The 15,892-nt window shown below is 42.0% G+C and overlaps 1 protein-coding gene across 2 annotated transcripts in view; it reads right to left on the bottom strand.

Annotated features, from left to right (window-relative positions):
• Window positions 1–15,892, bottom strand: part of adamts14 (ADAM metallopeptidase with thrombospondin type 1 motif, 14) — a 188,368-nt gene that overhangs the window by 16,462 nt on the left and 156,014 nt on the right. For both annotated transcript variants that reach the window (XM_078530690.1, XM_078530691.1), the window contains exons 9-14: window positions 13,596–13,728; window positions 12,522–12,635; window positions 10,418–10,566; window positions 8,569–8,744; window positions 7,354–7,487; window positions 6,811–6,934 (exon numbers count right to left, since the gene is read on the bottom strand). In XM_078530690.1, coding sequence (XP_078386816.1) covers window positions 6,811–6,934; window positions 7,354–7,487; window positions 8,569–8,744; window positions 10,418–10,566; window positions 12,522–12,635; window positions 13,596–13,728 — 830 coding nt within the window. The remainder of the gene's footprint in view (window positions 1–6,810; window positions 6,935–7,353; window positions 7,488–8,568; window positions 8,745–10,417; window positions 10,567–12,521; window positions 12,636–13,595; window positions 13,729–15,892) is intronic.

Genomic DNA, 15,892 nt, shown 5'->3' with positions numbered 1-15,892 from the left:
ATGGGGGAAGGCCATCATGATACAATTTCAATTTGGTATTCACTGGAGCTTTGATTCCTTCTGTAGTCCAAATGCGAAAAGACACATAAATTGCAGCAGCCATCTTAACAGCTTGCTTATGTCCAATTTTTAAAAGTGTTGACTGTAAGTTCGTAATATGACATGCCTTTACTGGGCATGACACTTTGGCCTGAATTTTTCAGATGGTGTTGTCTCGTTTCTTGCCATCTGAAGAGTCGACGGGGATTCCGGGTGCCCGGCAGCCATTTCATACTCGTATAAGCATTAAGTTGCTGCAGGTGGGACTTCTGCCCCTCACTCGGGACGAAGTCCCGCCTTAGAGAGCTGGGAATGCGCAGCAGTGTAACCATTCCATTAACTCTAATGGGCAGGAGATGGGGGAACAGGGTGCACATACTGACGTGCATTCACTACCAATAGCATTGAATGACCCTTTTCCAACAGGCTTTTTAACCTTACTGATATCTGAAATTATCAGTACCAAAATCAATTTCCAGATCATCGCCGCATTTTTCTAAGCTATTAAGTTTTTTCAAATGTCTGGGTAAATTGAGTTGTAGTGGATGCCTATTTTTCTCCTGCACTAGCCAGTTTTGATGAATTTCTGTTGTGCTGAACAAGGGGGAACGATTTCTCACAACAAGATTTTAATGACAGGCAGTATTTGCAAAAGAACTCTCTGAGCAGGCAAAATTCATCATGTGTCAATAAATCATTCATATCTTGCATAACCCTTGTACCTCGGAGTTGACAAATTTTAGAAAGGATTCTTGCTTTTCCTCTCGGAAGAATGTGTTTATTCTATAAGGTTTTGCAATAAATGGGGTATTCTGTTTGTCTCGTTGGTTGAAAGATTCTGACCACATGGTGTTGCAATGTTTTCTTAAACTGTGTAAGTTCATTCCCAAGAGAGGAGTACATAATGAGAAGTGTGTGGCTATTGCTTGAATTTTCACAGCTTGACATGGTCTGTGATTTATCATGTGAGGCTATGGTCCAGGCTGACCAAACTCCATTGAGACAAGGGCCAGGATTTTATGTCCCGCGGTCAGGCGCACACCCAACCCGTACAGCCACGAAATTGCGCGAGATGATGTCAGGTGAGCATCCTGACGTCATCGCGCACTCACTTGGTGGGCATTCGTGGCTATTGGAAGCTCACCCGCCGACAATTAGGCAGGCAATTAAGCCCATTAAGGAGGAAATTGAAAGCGATTTTTCGTGCCCCGTCCACTTATATGGTTGGCGGACAGGCCAATCGGCCTTTACATTTTTTCTCAAACTTTGATCCAGGGCGGGATGAAATCTCCGTGGGGAAATAAAATTAAAAAACATACCTCATAAAAAACCAATCATCCGGTATGCTTTTAGATGCTTGATTATGCTGCATAGACATATTTTGCAGCATTTTTGTTGTTTCCTTTATTCTGTGGAGGTCTGTAGCTCCCTGAGGCAGCTGTCTGCTTTCAGGGAGTTCACTGGAAGCGCTCACCAGCACCCACGGTGATGTTGGTGCCTGCTCTCTTCCCGCCCCCACCGACAGTGCTGAGCCTTTCTCAGTGCGTGTTTCAGGCTAATTGGCCAGCCAGTGTGAAATCGCGCTCGGGGGCCCATTTTCCATCCACTCCCGTGCCCGCCAATCACGCACGCCTGGTGAGCAAAGATTCAGGCCAAGCTTTCAGTCTGACCCAGTACCTCTGAGCACATATCAAGTGGTGTAGAAAACAGTTTAGCTTTGCCAATCACTGTGACTATGAACTGCTCAGGAAATCTAGGACCATTCACCTTGGTAACCTTTGATTTCAGAAATGTAAAAGAACCAAGGGCAGAAATTTTCACTCGGCGGGTGAAGTGACGCGCGTTGGCATCGGATGAGCGTGTCAACGTAAACGCACAGTAGCGCAATGGTTCGGTTGGCGCATGCGCGCGCTGGAGTCGGCATCGTGCCTGCCGACAATTAAAAGGCCATCAAATAATCAATTATGCTAAACTTTTCGCTGCCCGTCCATCCTAACGGTTGGTGGACAGGCAAAAAGGCTAAATGGCCTTTGCATTTTTTTGGAAACCTCATCCACAGGCGGGATGAGATTTCCAAAAGCAAATAAAAATAAAATAGAAGTTTTACAATTGAATTAATAATATGTCCCTGCTCTTGTGACAGAGTCACATGGAGGGGACATGTTTTATTACACTTTTATTTTCTTTTTATATCTCTTCATCTCCTTGAGGCAGCTTTGTGCCTCAAGGAGATTATGAAGTGCTCATTCGTGCACATGCGCGAAGTTCACACTGGGCCCACTCGCCCTCCCCGGCAGTGCTGAGTGCTGCCGCTTGTGTTTCATGCTGGGCGGGCCTTAACTGGGCGGTGCCAATCGCGGGTGGTGTTCGGCTTCCCAATCGCCCCCGCTGAGCCTGCCCACCAAAGGCAAAATTCTGCCCCAAGAGAATGGTGCTCAACTCCAAATGGCAGAAGCTTTCATTTACCTTAAAACTGACGAATGCAGAACATATAGAATGGTTTTGTTTGTGCTGAGAAGGGAAGAAACACAACTATTCGGATTTACACTTCAGGCATAATTATTCCAACCCCTGTTGGGGAAGAAACTAAGAATGGTGCCTCAGGAACAGTACCAGTATGCTACAATGGGTTATGCCGGGAAATGTAATTTGACATCCTGCAACCAAGTTCACAATTTTCACTGCTAGTTTCTCCTCTAAACAGCTCTTTAGTGTTAATTGCAAGAATATTTCTAGGCCGTTGCTCTGCTCATCTGGCAGTGAAAGAAGATTCCCCTGGGTTACAGCAGGACTTAGAATAGCAATTGTTCAACCAGCCAGCACAGTTTAAAATTGTGAATTATAATTCAGTGACTAAAATGTGAAACTGTCCATCTTTGCAGTAAGAGTAAAAAATAAATATATTACTAAATGGTGAGAGATTGCAGAGTTCTGAGATTCAGGGGGATCTGGGTGTCCTAGTGCATGAATCACAAAAGGTTAGCGTGCAGGTACAGCAAATAATTAGGAAAGGTAGTAGAATGTTATCATTTATTGCGAGGGGAATTGAATACAAAAGTAGGGAGGTTATGCTTCAGTTATACCGGGCATTGGTGAGGCCACATCTGGAGTACTGTGTACAGTGTTGGTCTCCTTACTTAAGGAAGGATGTAAATGCATTGGAAACAGTTCAGAGAAAGTTTACTAGACTAATACCTGGAATGGGCAGGTTGTCTTTTGAGGAAAGGTTGGACAGGCTAGGCTTGTATCCGCTGGAGTTTAGAAGTGTAAGAGGTGACTTGATCGAAACCTATAAGATCCTGAGGGGTCTTGACAGGGTGGATGTGGAAATGATGTTTCCTCTTGAGGGAGAATCTAGAACTAGGGGTCACTGTTTAAAAATAAGGGGTTGCCCATTTAAGACAGAGGCGAGGAGAAGTTTTTTTCTCTCAGAGGGTCATGAGTCTTTGGAACTCTCTTCCTCAAAAGGTGGTGGAAGCAGAGTCTTTGAACATTTTTAAGGCAGAGGTAGCTAGATTCTGGATGAACAAGGGGGGGTGATAGGTTATCGGGGGTAGGCAGGAATATGGAGATGAGGTTACAATTAGATCAGCCACGATCTTATTGAATGATGGAACAGGCTTGAGAGGCACAGGGGCCTAATCCTGCTCCTAATTTGTATGTTCTAGCCAGCTGCTCCTGCAGGCTGTATATCTCACCGAATATTTTGAAATGTCCAAAACCCTTCAAACCTATGAGTTTCCTTGTAGTACTGGAGACACCATGAATGCCAACTATGATTGTGTTGTCCCTATAATTATTCAGCATATATGCTTCCAGAATAGGAGGTCTTATGGCACAGTGGGTACCATCCCTGCCTCTTAGCTAAGCCTCTGGGTTCAAGTCCCACTCCAGGACTTGGTGGCCATGGAAGGTGCATTCATAATGCGGCCAAACAGGTTGAGTATCAACCTGAAAATCCTTCCAGCACACACGCCAGTGGCAGGCAGTGGCGGGAGAGATTCCTGTCAGCCACGTGATGGAAATAAATTGAAGCCTCTACCATCACTATCCATAGCTCTAGGCTACAACATGCATGTAAAAGTGAATTTTGCCACAGCAACTCAGACTCCTTGGGAGGGCTGGTTGACTTAGTTGGCTGGACGGCCATTGTGGATTAGATTAGTGCCAACAGCACGGGGCTCGATCCCTGTTTGGCCTGAGGTGGGTTCGAGACTTGCTTCCTTGCCCTACCTGTGAAGGAGACTGTGGCACTGTGGGTTGGACCTGCCTTCAGGCAGAGAACTCAAGAAAAAGAAGAAAATGCTTCCAGAACCATGAGTTAACAATGCAGAAGCATTATCAAACAAAATGTGACACCAGGAGTGCCATGAAGCAGGAAAGAGGGGACAAGAGGCGGATAGGTGTAGGGAGGGAATTTCAGAGCATAGAGCCTTGGCAGCTGAAGGCATGGCTGCCAACGATTAAAATTGAAGATGTTCAACAGGTCAGAATTGAGCTGGAGCAGATTCATGAGATAGGAGGGTGCGAAGTCAGGGATGGATCTGAAAACAAAGGAAGAGAATTTTAAAATCAAGGTGTTATTTAACTGGGAGCTACTGCAGATCAGCAGGCACAGGGATGGTGGATGAATGGGATTCGCCGTGAGCTGGGACATGGGCAACAGACTTTTGGATGACCTCATGGTTAGGGAGGGTGGAAGATGGGAGGGCAGCCAGAAATGTGATGGAAGGGTCAAGTCTAGAGTTCACAAAGGTATTGAGGAGTGTTTCAGTAGCAGATGAGCTGAGACGGGGCAAAATTGGGCGAAACAAAGAGCAGGCATGCTTGGGGGATGGCAGTGGGCAGTTTAAACTAGCAGTTAACTTGTTAGGGCTGAAATATGCCTACTATTGAGCTAGGAGAGTTTAAATAGTGGATGGATGGATCTTGGAGGAAGAGCAAAGGATGGCAAAATGACCTAGGATCCAAGGATAGAGATGCTCCATAAGGAGCGCCCCATGGAGTCATCTTGAGACTATAGCTTAGGTAAGGGAATAGAGAGTTGCATATACAAGTTTGCAGAAGACGCTATGAAGGCACAGTAAGTTGTGTACGTGTGGGAGCAGGAGGCTACACAAGGGACACACACAGACTGACTTGTCAAAACTACAGAGTTGGTGGTCAATATGGAGAAATTTAAAGTCATCCACTTTGGTTTCAAGAAAGCCAAATCAGAATATCTTTGAAATAGTGAGAGACTAAGAGCTCTGGAGAACCAAAAGAACTTAGATGTCCTTATACACGAATCACAATAAGCTAATGCATAGGTACAAAAAATAATGAAAAAAGCTAATGGCATGTTGGCCTTTACCTCAAAAAGGCTGGGATACAAAAGTGAGAAAGTTATGCTTCAGCTGCACAGAGCCTAGGTCTGGCAGATTTCGAGTACTGCATTCCGATTTGAGTAACGAACCTCAGGAATGAGATAGTGACCTTGGAAGAAGCACTGCAAAGATTCGCCAGGGTTTAAAAGGTTAAACTATGAGGCCAGTTTGCGTAAACACGGTTTGTATTGCCTTGAATTTAGAGATGGGGGATGAACTAATCAAAAAAAATACAAGAGTAAATACAAAGAAATCAAAGTGAGAGCATAATCTTATAATTAGAGCTCGGCTATTGAGGAGTAAAATCGCATTCGCATACACACACACACACACCCCCCGACCCACCCCACGCCTTTGAGGAGTAAAATCACACACACACACCCCCACCACACACACACTCCCCACGCCCCACCACACACACACACCCTCCGCCACCCCCACCCCACCCCACACATACGTGGTAATGAAAATCTGGAACTCTCTCTCCCAGAAGTTTGTGAATGCTCAGTCAATGAAAATTTTCAATACAGACTGAGATTCTCCCTAAATCCCTCCACCTTAATATTTCTCTCCTCACCTTCTAAAGCCTCCTCAAGACCTACTTCTTTGGTCACGCCTCTGGTTAGCTCCTATAATTCATCTATCAACTGTTCACTATCCATTTCTCCTCCATGAAGCACTTTGTGCTGATTACTACATTAAATCCAAAATTCTTGTAATGTGAATTAGAGATGTTTGCATTATGATATGTTTTTTGGGTCAAGGCAACAAATTTGACATTGCGTACATATTGTACTATTGAATACATATTGAACATAGCAGTTGCCATTTCTCTATTTCACACTACAGCTCAGAAACCAGCTTTGCTTGGTGATCTCAACTGACTATTTGAGTTTGTCAGCTCTGACTTAATCTAAAGTACTTGAGGCTGTTTGTGAAGAAACACAAGGGAAAACAGTTTACACCTTAATACAACTGAGGCAACTCATGTCCTTTAATCCATAAGTAACACAAGTAGAGCTCAGGAAAGTACTTAGATAAATGAACACAAAGTTATAGCAAAGGGTCAGCCTAATCCAAGGTTCTTGGACAGATTTTCCAAGTTTATTGTGCAATAGAAGGGAAGAATACCCATCAGCTTGGTCGTAAAGCATAAGTCATATAGAAGCCTTGGCTATATAAAATCTGCAAACAATGGACCTGCTGCTCTCAATGTCCTGATATACCTGAATTCAATACTGTATGTTTGTGCAGTGCTGTAAACAATGAGGAAACATTAAGAGTCAGACAGTAAACCCATTTAAATAAGTGGAGGTATGTTTCTTTTTGAGTGTGACACATATTCGAATAGGTAACGTTAAACCAGCATGCAGAGCAAGGCTTGACAGATGCACCTTTAACTCACCTGTTCGTTTGGGAGTCTTGGCAATGGTTCCCTTAACAGTTCGACAATGCGCATTGTCACCACCACAGACACCACATTTATCTTCTTGCTTAAAAGAACCAACTTCCTTATCACAGCCCACGAGCTTCAAAAGGAGATAATTCAATACTGTCAGAATTTTCATCAGTTGGCAAAATGGTCAGAATTAAAAGCTGTACAACCAAGGGTTTAAATAATCATAATTTTAAAAAATTGACAGAAGGTCCAATCTTAGTCTTTCTAAATGAATTTTAACAACAGGAACTTGCATTTATGTACCGTCTTTAACATGGAAAATATTCCAAGGCGTTTCGTCAAATCATTATCTGAGTCACACTGAGGCATTAAGACAGGTGACCAAAGCTTGGTTAGGGAGATACAGTTTAGAAAGCATCTTAAAGTAGGAGAAAGATGAAGAGGTTTAGGGAGGGAATTCCAGAGTTTAGGACAGATTGAATTGAGGATGCACAACAGGCCAGAAGAGGAAGACTGAGATCAGAGACTTCACGGGTGATGAGCACCTACCACACATTCTCCTCGAGCACATACACTGAAGGGATCTTTATAGCTGCAGCGTGTACCATCGTGTACAACCTGATTCATGAACACCACGTCCCCCGTTTCCTTGGACTGACAAATTAGCTCACATTTTTGAGCCTCTGTAATTTGTTGATTGGGATAGAAAAACAAAATGGAAGTTTATACCGAGTAATGTGTAATAATAGAAATCATGAAAACAAAGCATAAAAGGATTAGAAATATCTGAACATTTAAGGTATGGTTTTAGCCTTAAATCATTCCTGTGCATTTTTTATTTTATATGGTATACTTCCCTTTTGTTTAATTTTTGAAGAAAATTATTTTAAACTATGCCAGCCATGGTGCTGTATCGAAGGTTGCGCAACTGGCAGCCTGAGGGTACTGTACACTAATGCGAGGAAAATATCCATCACAGAGCTAAATACGTCCAACATATTCTTGCACATGCCAAACCCCTGAGCTTTCTTAGGATCGAAGGATGCAATGGAGGAAATGAAATGTCTAACTTGAGACCTGGGGCAATAAATTGTTGGTCAGTAAAAACACAGGTTCATTGATACACCTGCTTGCAACTGGTTAAGCAATGTCACTTGAAGAGCCCCAAGGAAGGGCTGGCTGCTTAAACTCATGACTGGGAAATGGCACCTGGTGCAGTGGGACAGGGCAGGCAGGTTGGGAGGATGATGGGATATAACGTTCAGCTTGTCTGGATTGTTGGCGATCGTAAGCAGAAATAATTTTTAGCTTAGCGACCAGGGCAGTGTTATTGAGAGCACATATCTCTCACAGAATAGTCTCAGAACCTTTTATCGCATCAACACCACATTATAACATGTAATTCATTGAAATGCAGCTTTTCCCAAGTTACTTAATGTACACTGCACATTACAGAAGCATTTTTTCAATTTTGTCTTCTGGTTTCACATGCAGGAAATTTGGATGTGTGCTGTGTTCCATTTAAAATCACAGTAGGAAAACAGCGTGCAACGTCCCTCTGAATTTGCCATATATGGTTTTGATGGGCAAAACTCCCCACCAGCGGGACCAAGTCGGAAATCACCCCCCTCATATGCAGAATCATTACTGAACTAGTAACAAGCAGCATACAATAACTTTAGTGTCTTATGTGTTAATATTTCTCTGGCCATGCTTGTCAAATAAGAAAACAGATAACATATACAGTCTCAAAGGAAAACTTACCACCTTGATGCTCATAAGGGAGCCAAGTATGCTTGATATTCTGGTAAAGATAATAGGAGTTTCTTTGTTGACACTGCTGAGCCCGAAAATCTTCATAGTGCCCTGAGCAATCTTCAGAATTGCAGACTTTGTACTCGGAACTAGGGCCAGGACAGTCTCGGCCACCGTAGGCAGGGCTGCAGAGAAATTAAAGGCAACCAGCGACAGGATATACATTCGTAACTCAGGCTACGGTTTATTTATATAGAGGTGTATGCTTGCAGTCTTGGTAATTTAGAAAAGGCTTTCTGGTGCACTGTACTATACTGCTGGATCAGAATCGAAGAAGAGAGTGACAACCCAACTTGAGTGATAATTGGTGCTGTAAACTTAGTTACCAGACCATTTAATGTGACAAGGGGTAACTATGGAGACAAAATGCAAGTTGCATGCATTTTAAATTATGTTCATATACAGAATTTTATGCATTAAATGTGTTAGTAAGGCTGCGTGTTCTTCAATGGTAGTCTACTGGGGGGATAGTTGGCATGGAAGTTGGCTGTGCTTGGATGGGGAAGAGAGCAAATGACTGGTCACTATGGGTTTGGTTCCATTTTATTTTCTTGCCCGTTCAATTAAACAATAAAAATGAGTTCCTGATACATGCTGGGCAAGAATATAAAACATACTTTTGTAAATTAAAACAGAATTTTACCTGATGCCACATTTGTATATATCGTTGTTGCAATCTTTAACATTGTAATATATGTAAGCATAGTGTAAAAATGTTCTTCAGTTTTATTATTTTCTGATAGATCCTACTATTATTCGGGCACAGGACTGTTGCTTGCCAGCATTCACTTCTAATCAAATTGCCTCAGTTAATACCTTTCTTTCCTTTGAATCAATAGGGTGAGAGCTCAATCGCTGCTTCAGGACTTGGGTACACAATCTAACCTGGCATGTTTCTGAAGTGCTGCAATGTGAAAGGTGTATTCCTTCATTCAAGGAATAAAACCAAGGATCTGCCTCTGTGGTGCAAATGGATGTTAAGATCCTATATTTAAAGAGGAGCAGGGAGGTGCCCCAAGCCACCATTCCTTCCTTAACCAGCTTCAGTGAAAGTAGATTGGGCACCTTAGTGCTGTTTGTGCCATCTTGTTGTGCAAAATAGACTTACTAAATCATTGCGAATGAAAGAATTGAAACAATTCTGAAAGTTGCAATTATCCACTGTAATTGCAAGCCTTTATTAATAAGGCATCTTCCATTGCAAAAATAAATAATTCATTGTAGATAAACTGAGCGTGAAGGTGCAGAATGGCATAAATGGTCATGTCTATTGCTTAATATGGTATCAAACATAGCCATGTATTACAGTTGACGTAATAAACACTTGATGCTTTCCTGCTTTACTTAATTATTTTTTTAAAGAGTAGGCCAGATATAAAATTCATTGAAAATTTGGATGTGCTGTGTTCACTCAAGACTTTCCTGTTCATTAAAACGGAAGGGGGAAGTCACAGGCTGGTGAGTGTAGAAGTGGAAAACTCAGGCCTTTGGATCATTATGAAACAGCTTTCGTTTCACATTCTTGAAATAAGAATGGAACTTAGCCAAGGGGGTAGAAATCTTGCATTATTCTGCACTGCACTGACTGTAGTTTGACCTGTTAGCTCTTTGATAATATTAAGATGTTACCTACAAATAGACATGCGCAGAGCTCAGGTTTTCCTGAGCAGACAGCAAGTGGAGTCAGTAATATAAATTGAGACTACCAGCTGCATGTTCCTCTGAACACATTAAGCCAGTAACTGTGCAAGAGCAATGTTCTGAGGATGCAATCGTGCGCCAGCTAATACGAACTTACGGGGGATTATCGCACTGTCGGCTACGGAAGCGCACTCCACCACCACAGGTCCTTGAGCATGATCCAAGCTTTGTCCAGGAACTCCAGCTTCCATCCTGACTGTATGACTGATCTGAAGTTTTCCAAATGCAGTGACCCTTGAAACACCACTGGAAAGTAGAAGTAATTAAACCATCTTCAGGACTTGCTGCTAGGCGCTGTTGGGTAACATTGCAGATTTACATTCCTGCTGCAGGGTTTCATGTGACAGGGGTGTGTTTTGGAAATTTGGGAGTAGAGGACAACATTGCCTATTTGCAACCTCAACAATTTCCCAACCATTAATTTCAATAGATGGAGAACAGTTCAAGCCACAATTTGGATGAGCTGTCCTTCAAGTCCTAGACTCCCATCATACTGACCTCTACAACAGAAGAGAAAACTAGTAAAAATCGCTCTTTAGATCTACACAAAACAGCCTTCGATAATAAATAAAAACTTCAGGGATTCAGAAAATTTAAATCTTTGATCTCGTCTTTCCTTATTTATTATAAATTCTGCAAGAGCACTTGAACAATTTGTCTACAGATTGCACAAATGTGTACAACCTATTACATTATTAATTCTCACTAGCTGTTTTATATCAATTGCTAACAGTTAATGTTTTGAGCAACAAACCAAATCGGACAAGATTGCAAGAAAATGTTTTAATGAAGATGAGTCATAAACAGCATGTTGCTATATTAGATTGTTTATCAAGCCTATTGTAAATTTCCCATGGACTCAATCAGCCCACTACCAGCTTTGCTATAGCCCACAAGTCTCAAATGCAAAGCAAAAAAACAATGCAATAATACTAATGCTTACATAAGTGATCAACCAACAAATTAACATAGACAGAATCAGACGTGAGCTTTGAAATAAATGCTCTCAAAAACCTAAGTATAGGGCAGATTATTATGCTCGGCATGCGGGCACGCCCCCAACACGCCCAGGTATAAAATGACGTGCGATGACGTCGGGTGAGCGTCCCAACATCATTGTGCAGTCTCGCGATATTTCGTTCGACGCCGGAGTCGGCTGCGCGCCCACCAACAATTAAAAGGCCTATTATGGCCATTAAAAAGCTAATTAAATTCAAATTTATGCTGCCCGTCCAACCTAACAAGCAGGCGAAAAGGCCAAGCGGCCTTTGCATTTTTTAAGAAACCTCATCCACGCTAGGCCCGCTCGCCCTCCTCCCCCTGCCCACACAGGCAGTGCTGAGCGCTGAGGCTCGCACTCCATGCTGGGCGGGCCTTAATTGACCTGCCCGTGTAAAATCGTGGTGTGGAGCCGATCGTGGGCGGCCGTTGGCTTCCAGACAGCCCCGGCCAAGGGCAAAATCCTGCCCATAAACTATTGACACTGATGAAAAGAAATAATGGCAAAAATGCTGCACAGAATTTTCTCTTCTTGAATGTTCTGGTACATGATGCTGGCCATGGCCACTCCCATGGGCCACACTTATGCTTCTCCACTGTACTGAACTGCTGGCAACCAGTACGTTTGAGGGCGGGGAGGAAGAAGTGGCAGGAATTCCAGTGGACAACACCATCCCACCCGTACCCAGCTCCTTTTGTGATATTAGGCTTCCAAGGGGTTGGATAAAACCTCTGTTGACTCCCATTTGCTGAAGAAATTCACTTGAAATTATCTTTGATGCAGAGACCAAGGGTTACCTGGATCTGGCTCAATCTGCCCTTGTCCTTACACCAGGATTATCTTCCAAGAATGTCCCAGGCTCAATAACTTCAGGCTCTCTTTATCAGAAGTGAAAGAGGAGGGCAAGCAAGTTTCGTTATCGGACTCATCCATGATGATTTCTTATTTCAGATGCAGTCAAAACTTTTGCTTATTTTCAACATTTTCTGTTTTTAAAATGATTCTGATCTGATGTTCCTCACCCTAAAGGAATTATTTTGTCCTACAAGCATTGGTCCATGATCAATAAAGGCTTTATTTACTGGAAGGTTGACATAAAGCTAGACTGATTAAGAGTGGGACACAATTACTCATCAAGATGCTGCTTGGAACAAATTTTTACCCTCGCCATTTATTTTTAATATGTAGATTGGTATTTTACCTTTCCAGGTGCACACTCTGTCCCATCTAGTGGTGGGCCCTTTTTAGTTTTGCAGAAGTAAGGGTTGTCAGGATGGCTACACCACAACTGCTTGCAGGGATCAAAGGTTCGGAACTGCAATAGGGACAAACATGGTTTTAGACAGACAGTGAGGTCCTGTGATAGGCAGTTATCCTGGATTGTGAGAATCCATTACACATACAAACATATGAAAACAATGGCAGGTGAAGACCAACAGGTCCATCAAATCAGTCTCAAATATGTTGCAACTAAGTATCATAAACCACAATGGTTCTACCTCCTGGGAGAGGAAAATTGAAAACATTCAGAACACACTAGACTAATCTGGGGGGAGGGGTTGCTGAAAATTTGGGAGATGCTTTTCTGATCTACTAAAGGCAATCTAAACGCATCCCAGGAAACCGTAGTGACCAAGAGGCAAATCACCCAACATCCCACTTTCCTTTTGTACACAATGATATCAGCCTCAGTCAGGAACTCATCCAGCTCCCTTTTGAAAACTTGCAGTGAATCTGCACCCACTGTACAAAATAACAATTGTTCCTGAGGACAATGAACCTCTGCCAGAAAAGGAACCCCTTGACATCTATCCTAGTTCCTTACTTACATAAATTATATGCATGTCGCCAATTCTAACTAACTAATTCAAATTGTCTGCCCAAAATGACAAATCAAATTAATCAAATCTCCCTGAAGTCTATGTTTTTTAAAAGGGTAGAAAGACCAATTTTCTAATGGAATTGTGATAACTCAGGCTTTTTAAGATAGGCATCAATTTAGTGGCCTTCCTCCAAATCTTTTTCTAAGGGCGTCTATATCACCCACCCTGTGAGGGGCCCAAAATGGGACACAGTATTCTCGGTCTTATAAACCAGATGTACATGTATCAGCATCGACTACGTACGAAACAAAATCTGAACTTGGCAGCAACTTCCTCAAGGAAAGAGACTGACAAAAGTCGGTCTATTGTATTTTATAACAAGTTTCAAATGTTATTATAAGTAAAAATGCATGGAGATATGCAATAAGGCCATGAAATGAAACAATACTTACAGCTGTACACATTTTATAACCGACTCCAAAATCAAAACGACACTGCTCATCCATGGAATAGTCAATTCCTGGAAGCTCTGGCAATTTTGGCCACTTGTGTTCAAATGGGTCATCCAGCAGGCAGTCATAGGAACTGACAGAAATCATGAGAAAGAAATTAGGCATAAAAAGTTTTAAGTCACATCAGATTTTATTTTGTTTTAAATAATTAATTTTGTTTCATGTCAAAGGAAATGATCTATTTGTTGTGGAAGAGTGACACAGCATATTGGAATGGCAGGGTGTAGTAGATTCAACACCTGCCCTTGACTGACTGTCCCAATGTTCTGTATGAGATCTTTTAATCTCAGCTGCAAAATTGTTGGTGTTGGTGAGAAGAGGAAGAGAAAATCTCTGGTGCTCCACTTACACTAATATTGCACTTTACAGGATTCCTGATCTATCTAGGAGGATCATGATTTATCTGTTTTGGTTTACTGGCTCCAACCACTAAAGGCAAGCCACCTGCCTATGTAACTCCACTATCTTATTTAGAGCACTACAGTTAACCATAGGACATACGGCAAAACAGTGAGGCAATTCAAGCTATTATGTCTATGCTAATTTTTTGCTAGAGCAATCCAAAACTAATCCAAATGCCCTCATAATTCTTGTTTTAAATTCTTATCTGCTTAGGCATGTTCTCTGCCTCAACCATTCCCCGTGGCAAAACACTCCAAGCTCATACAAACTTTTACACAAAGAAATTTCCACCAGCCTCCTTGTTTAACTCTTTAATGAAATTCTTAAACTGGTGACGCTGTCACAGGAAATAGACTTCCACTATTCACCCTCTCAAAAGCCTTCATAATAAAGAACACTCCTATTAAATCTCCTCACATCCTTCTCTATTCTAGTGGAAATAGTTGTAAAAATAGACCCAAGGTACTGAAAGTAGATTTTCTCATTAACAGCCGTTGGGAGCATTACGATTATTATCAGAAGCAGGGAGTTGTATATATTATTTGGGATCCTCCAGCATAATATGTAATGTATACAAGGGCAAAATCAGCAAGGTTATGCTTCTGTAGTGGAGTCTTGCTATAGGAGAGTGTAAGTCAGATGCAGGGCAAAAACTCAAAATGTCTGATGCTGGCTCTTGTCTAGCAAGGCGCCATTGAGGTTTTGATAGAGTGGATAGAAAAAAACTAAAACGATACCCTCTAGAAAGTGGGACACAGATTTAAAACGTTTTCAAAAGACCTAAAGGGGAGAGGAGGAAAAATATTTTCAATTGGAGAGCTGTCAGGATCTAGAATACTGTATCTGAAAAGATAATGGAGGCTGACTGCATTAACAATTTTAAAAGGGCGTTAGAAAGGTAATTGAGGACGAGGAACCTACACGAGCAAAGTAGTCATGTGGGCTAAGCATGACTGCTCTTTCAAAGAGCTAATACAGGGATGGCGGGTCACATGGCCTCATTTTGTGCTGTAATTTTCTTTGGTTTTATTTGTGAGTATAATCTTGCTGGATTTGCTTCATAGTTATACAACAAGAGCAGGTGTATAAATCATACTGTTAAGTGTACCTCTTATATGTTATCTAAATATGAGGGATCTACCTGTGCACTTATGACAAGTAATTTTCCAAGTGTGTGCTTTCAATGGGGAACCTCACCTGTTGACTGCATGCATTGGGAATCGTGAGTTAATGATGAATGTAAAATGGACTGCAGTAAGCTATCCACCAGCACAAGATTGGAAAATTACTCTGTACAGTTGAACTAACAAACCTGCTTTGGTACAAAGTGGTTTCAGTTTTTGTATTAATACAAATTTATGCAGTGCAATTTGGGTGAAGTCGAATTCAGTAAGGGATAGACTCACCTTTCTGAGGCTTTACTGTATTAACTGCAGACCAGTGTGAAGCCAAGTTTAAAAAATTCCACTGAAATGCCTGGGCAATTTTTTGTGTGTAAAGTTTAATCTTGCATCTTCACTAAATTAGTGACTAATTAAATAAGTAAATAACTAAAGATTGAAATAGCAGGATAGAAGGTGTGCCGTAACTGCAGCATGTGGGAATTTGATGAGAGCTTTGCAATCTGGGTAAGCGTCTGCAGCTCGAGAAGCTGCAGTTCATGGGATGTGGACGTCGCTGGCTAGGCCAGCATTTATTGGCAATCCCAACTGCCCTTGAGAAGGTGGTGGTGAGCTGCCTTCTTGAACTGCTACAATCCATGTGGTGTATTAACACCCACAGTGCTGTTCGGGAGTTCCAGGATTTTGACCCAGCAACAGTGAAGGAACTGTGAT

This window comes from Cetorhinus maximus, chromosome 27 (assembly GCF_964194155.1).
Source record: "Cetorhinus maximus chromosome 27, sCetMax3.hap1.1, whole genome shotgun sequence".
Lineage (NCBI taxonomy): Eukaryota > Metazoa > Chordata > Chondrichthyes > Lamniformes > Cetorhinidae > Cetorhinus > Cetorhinus maximus.
The sequence above is the reverse complement of the archived record's forward strand: the minus strand, read 5'-3'. Positions and strand labels throughout refer to the sequence as shown.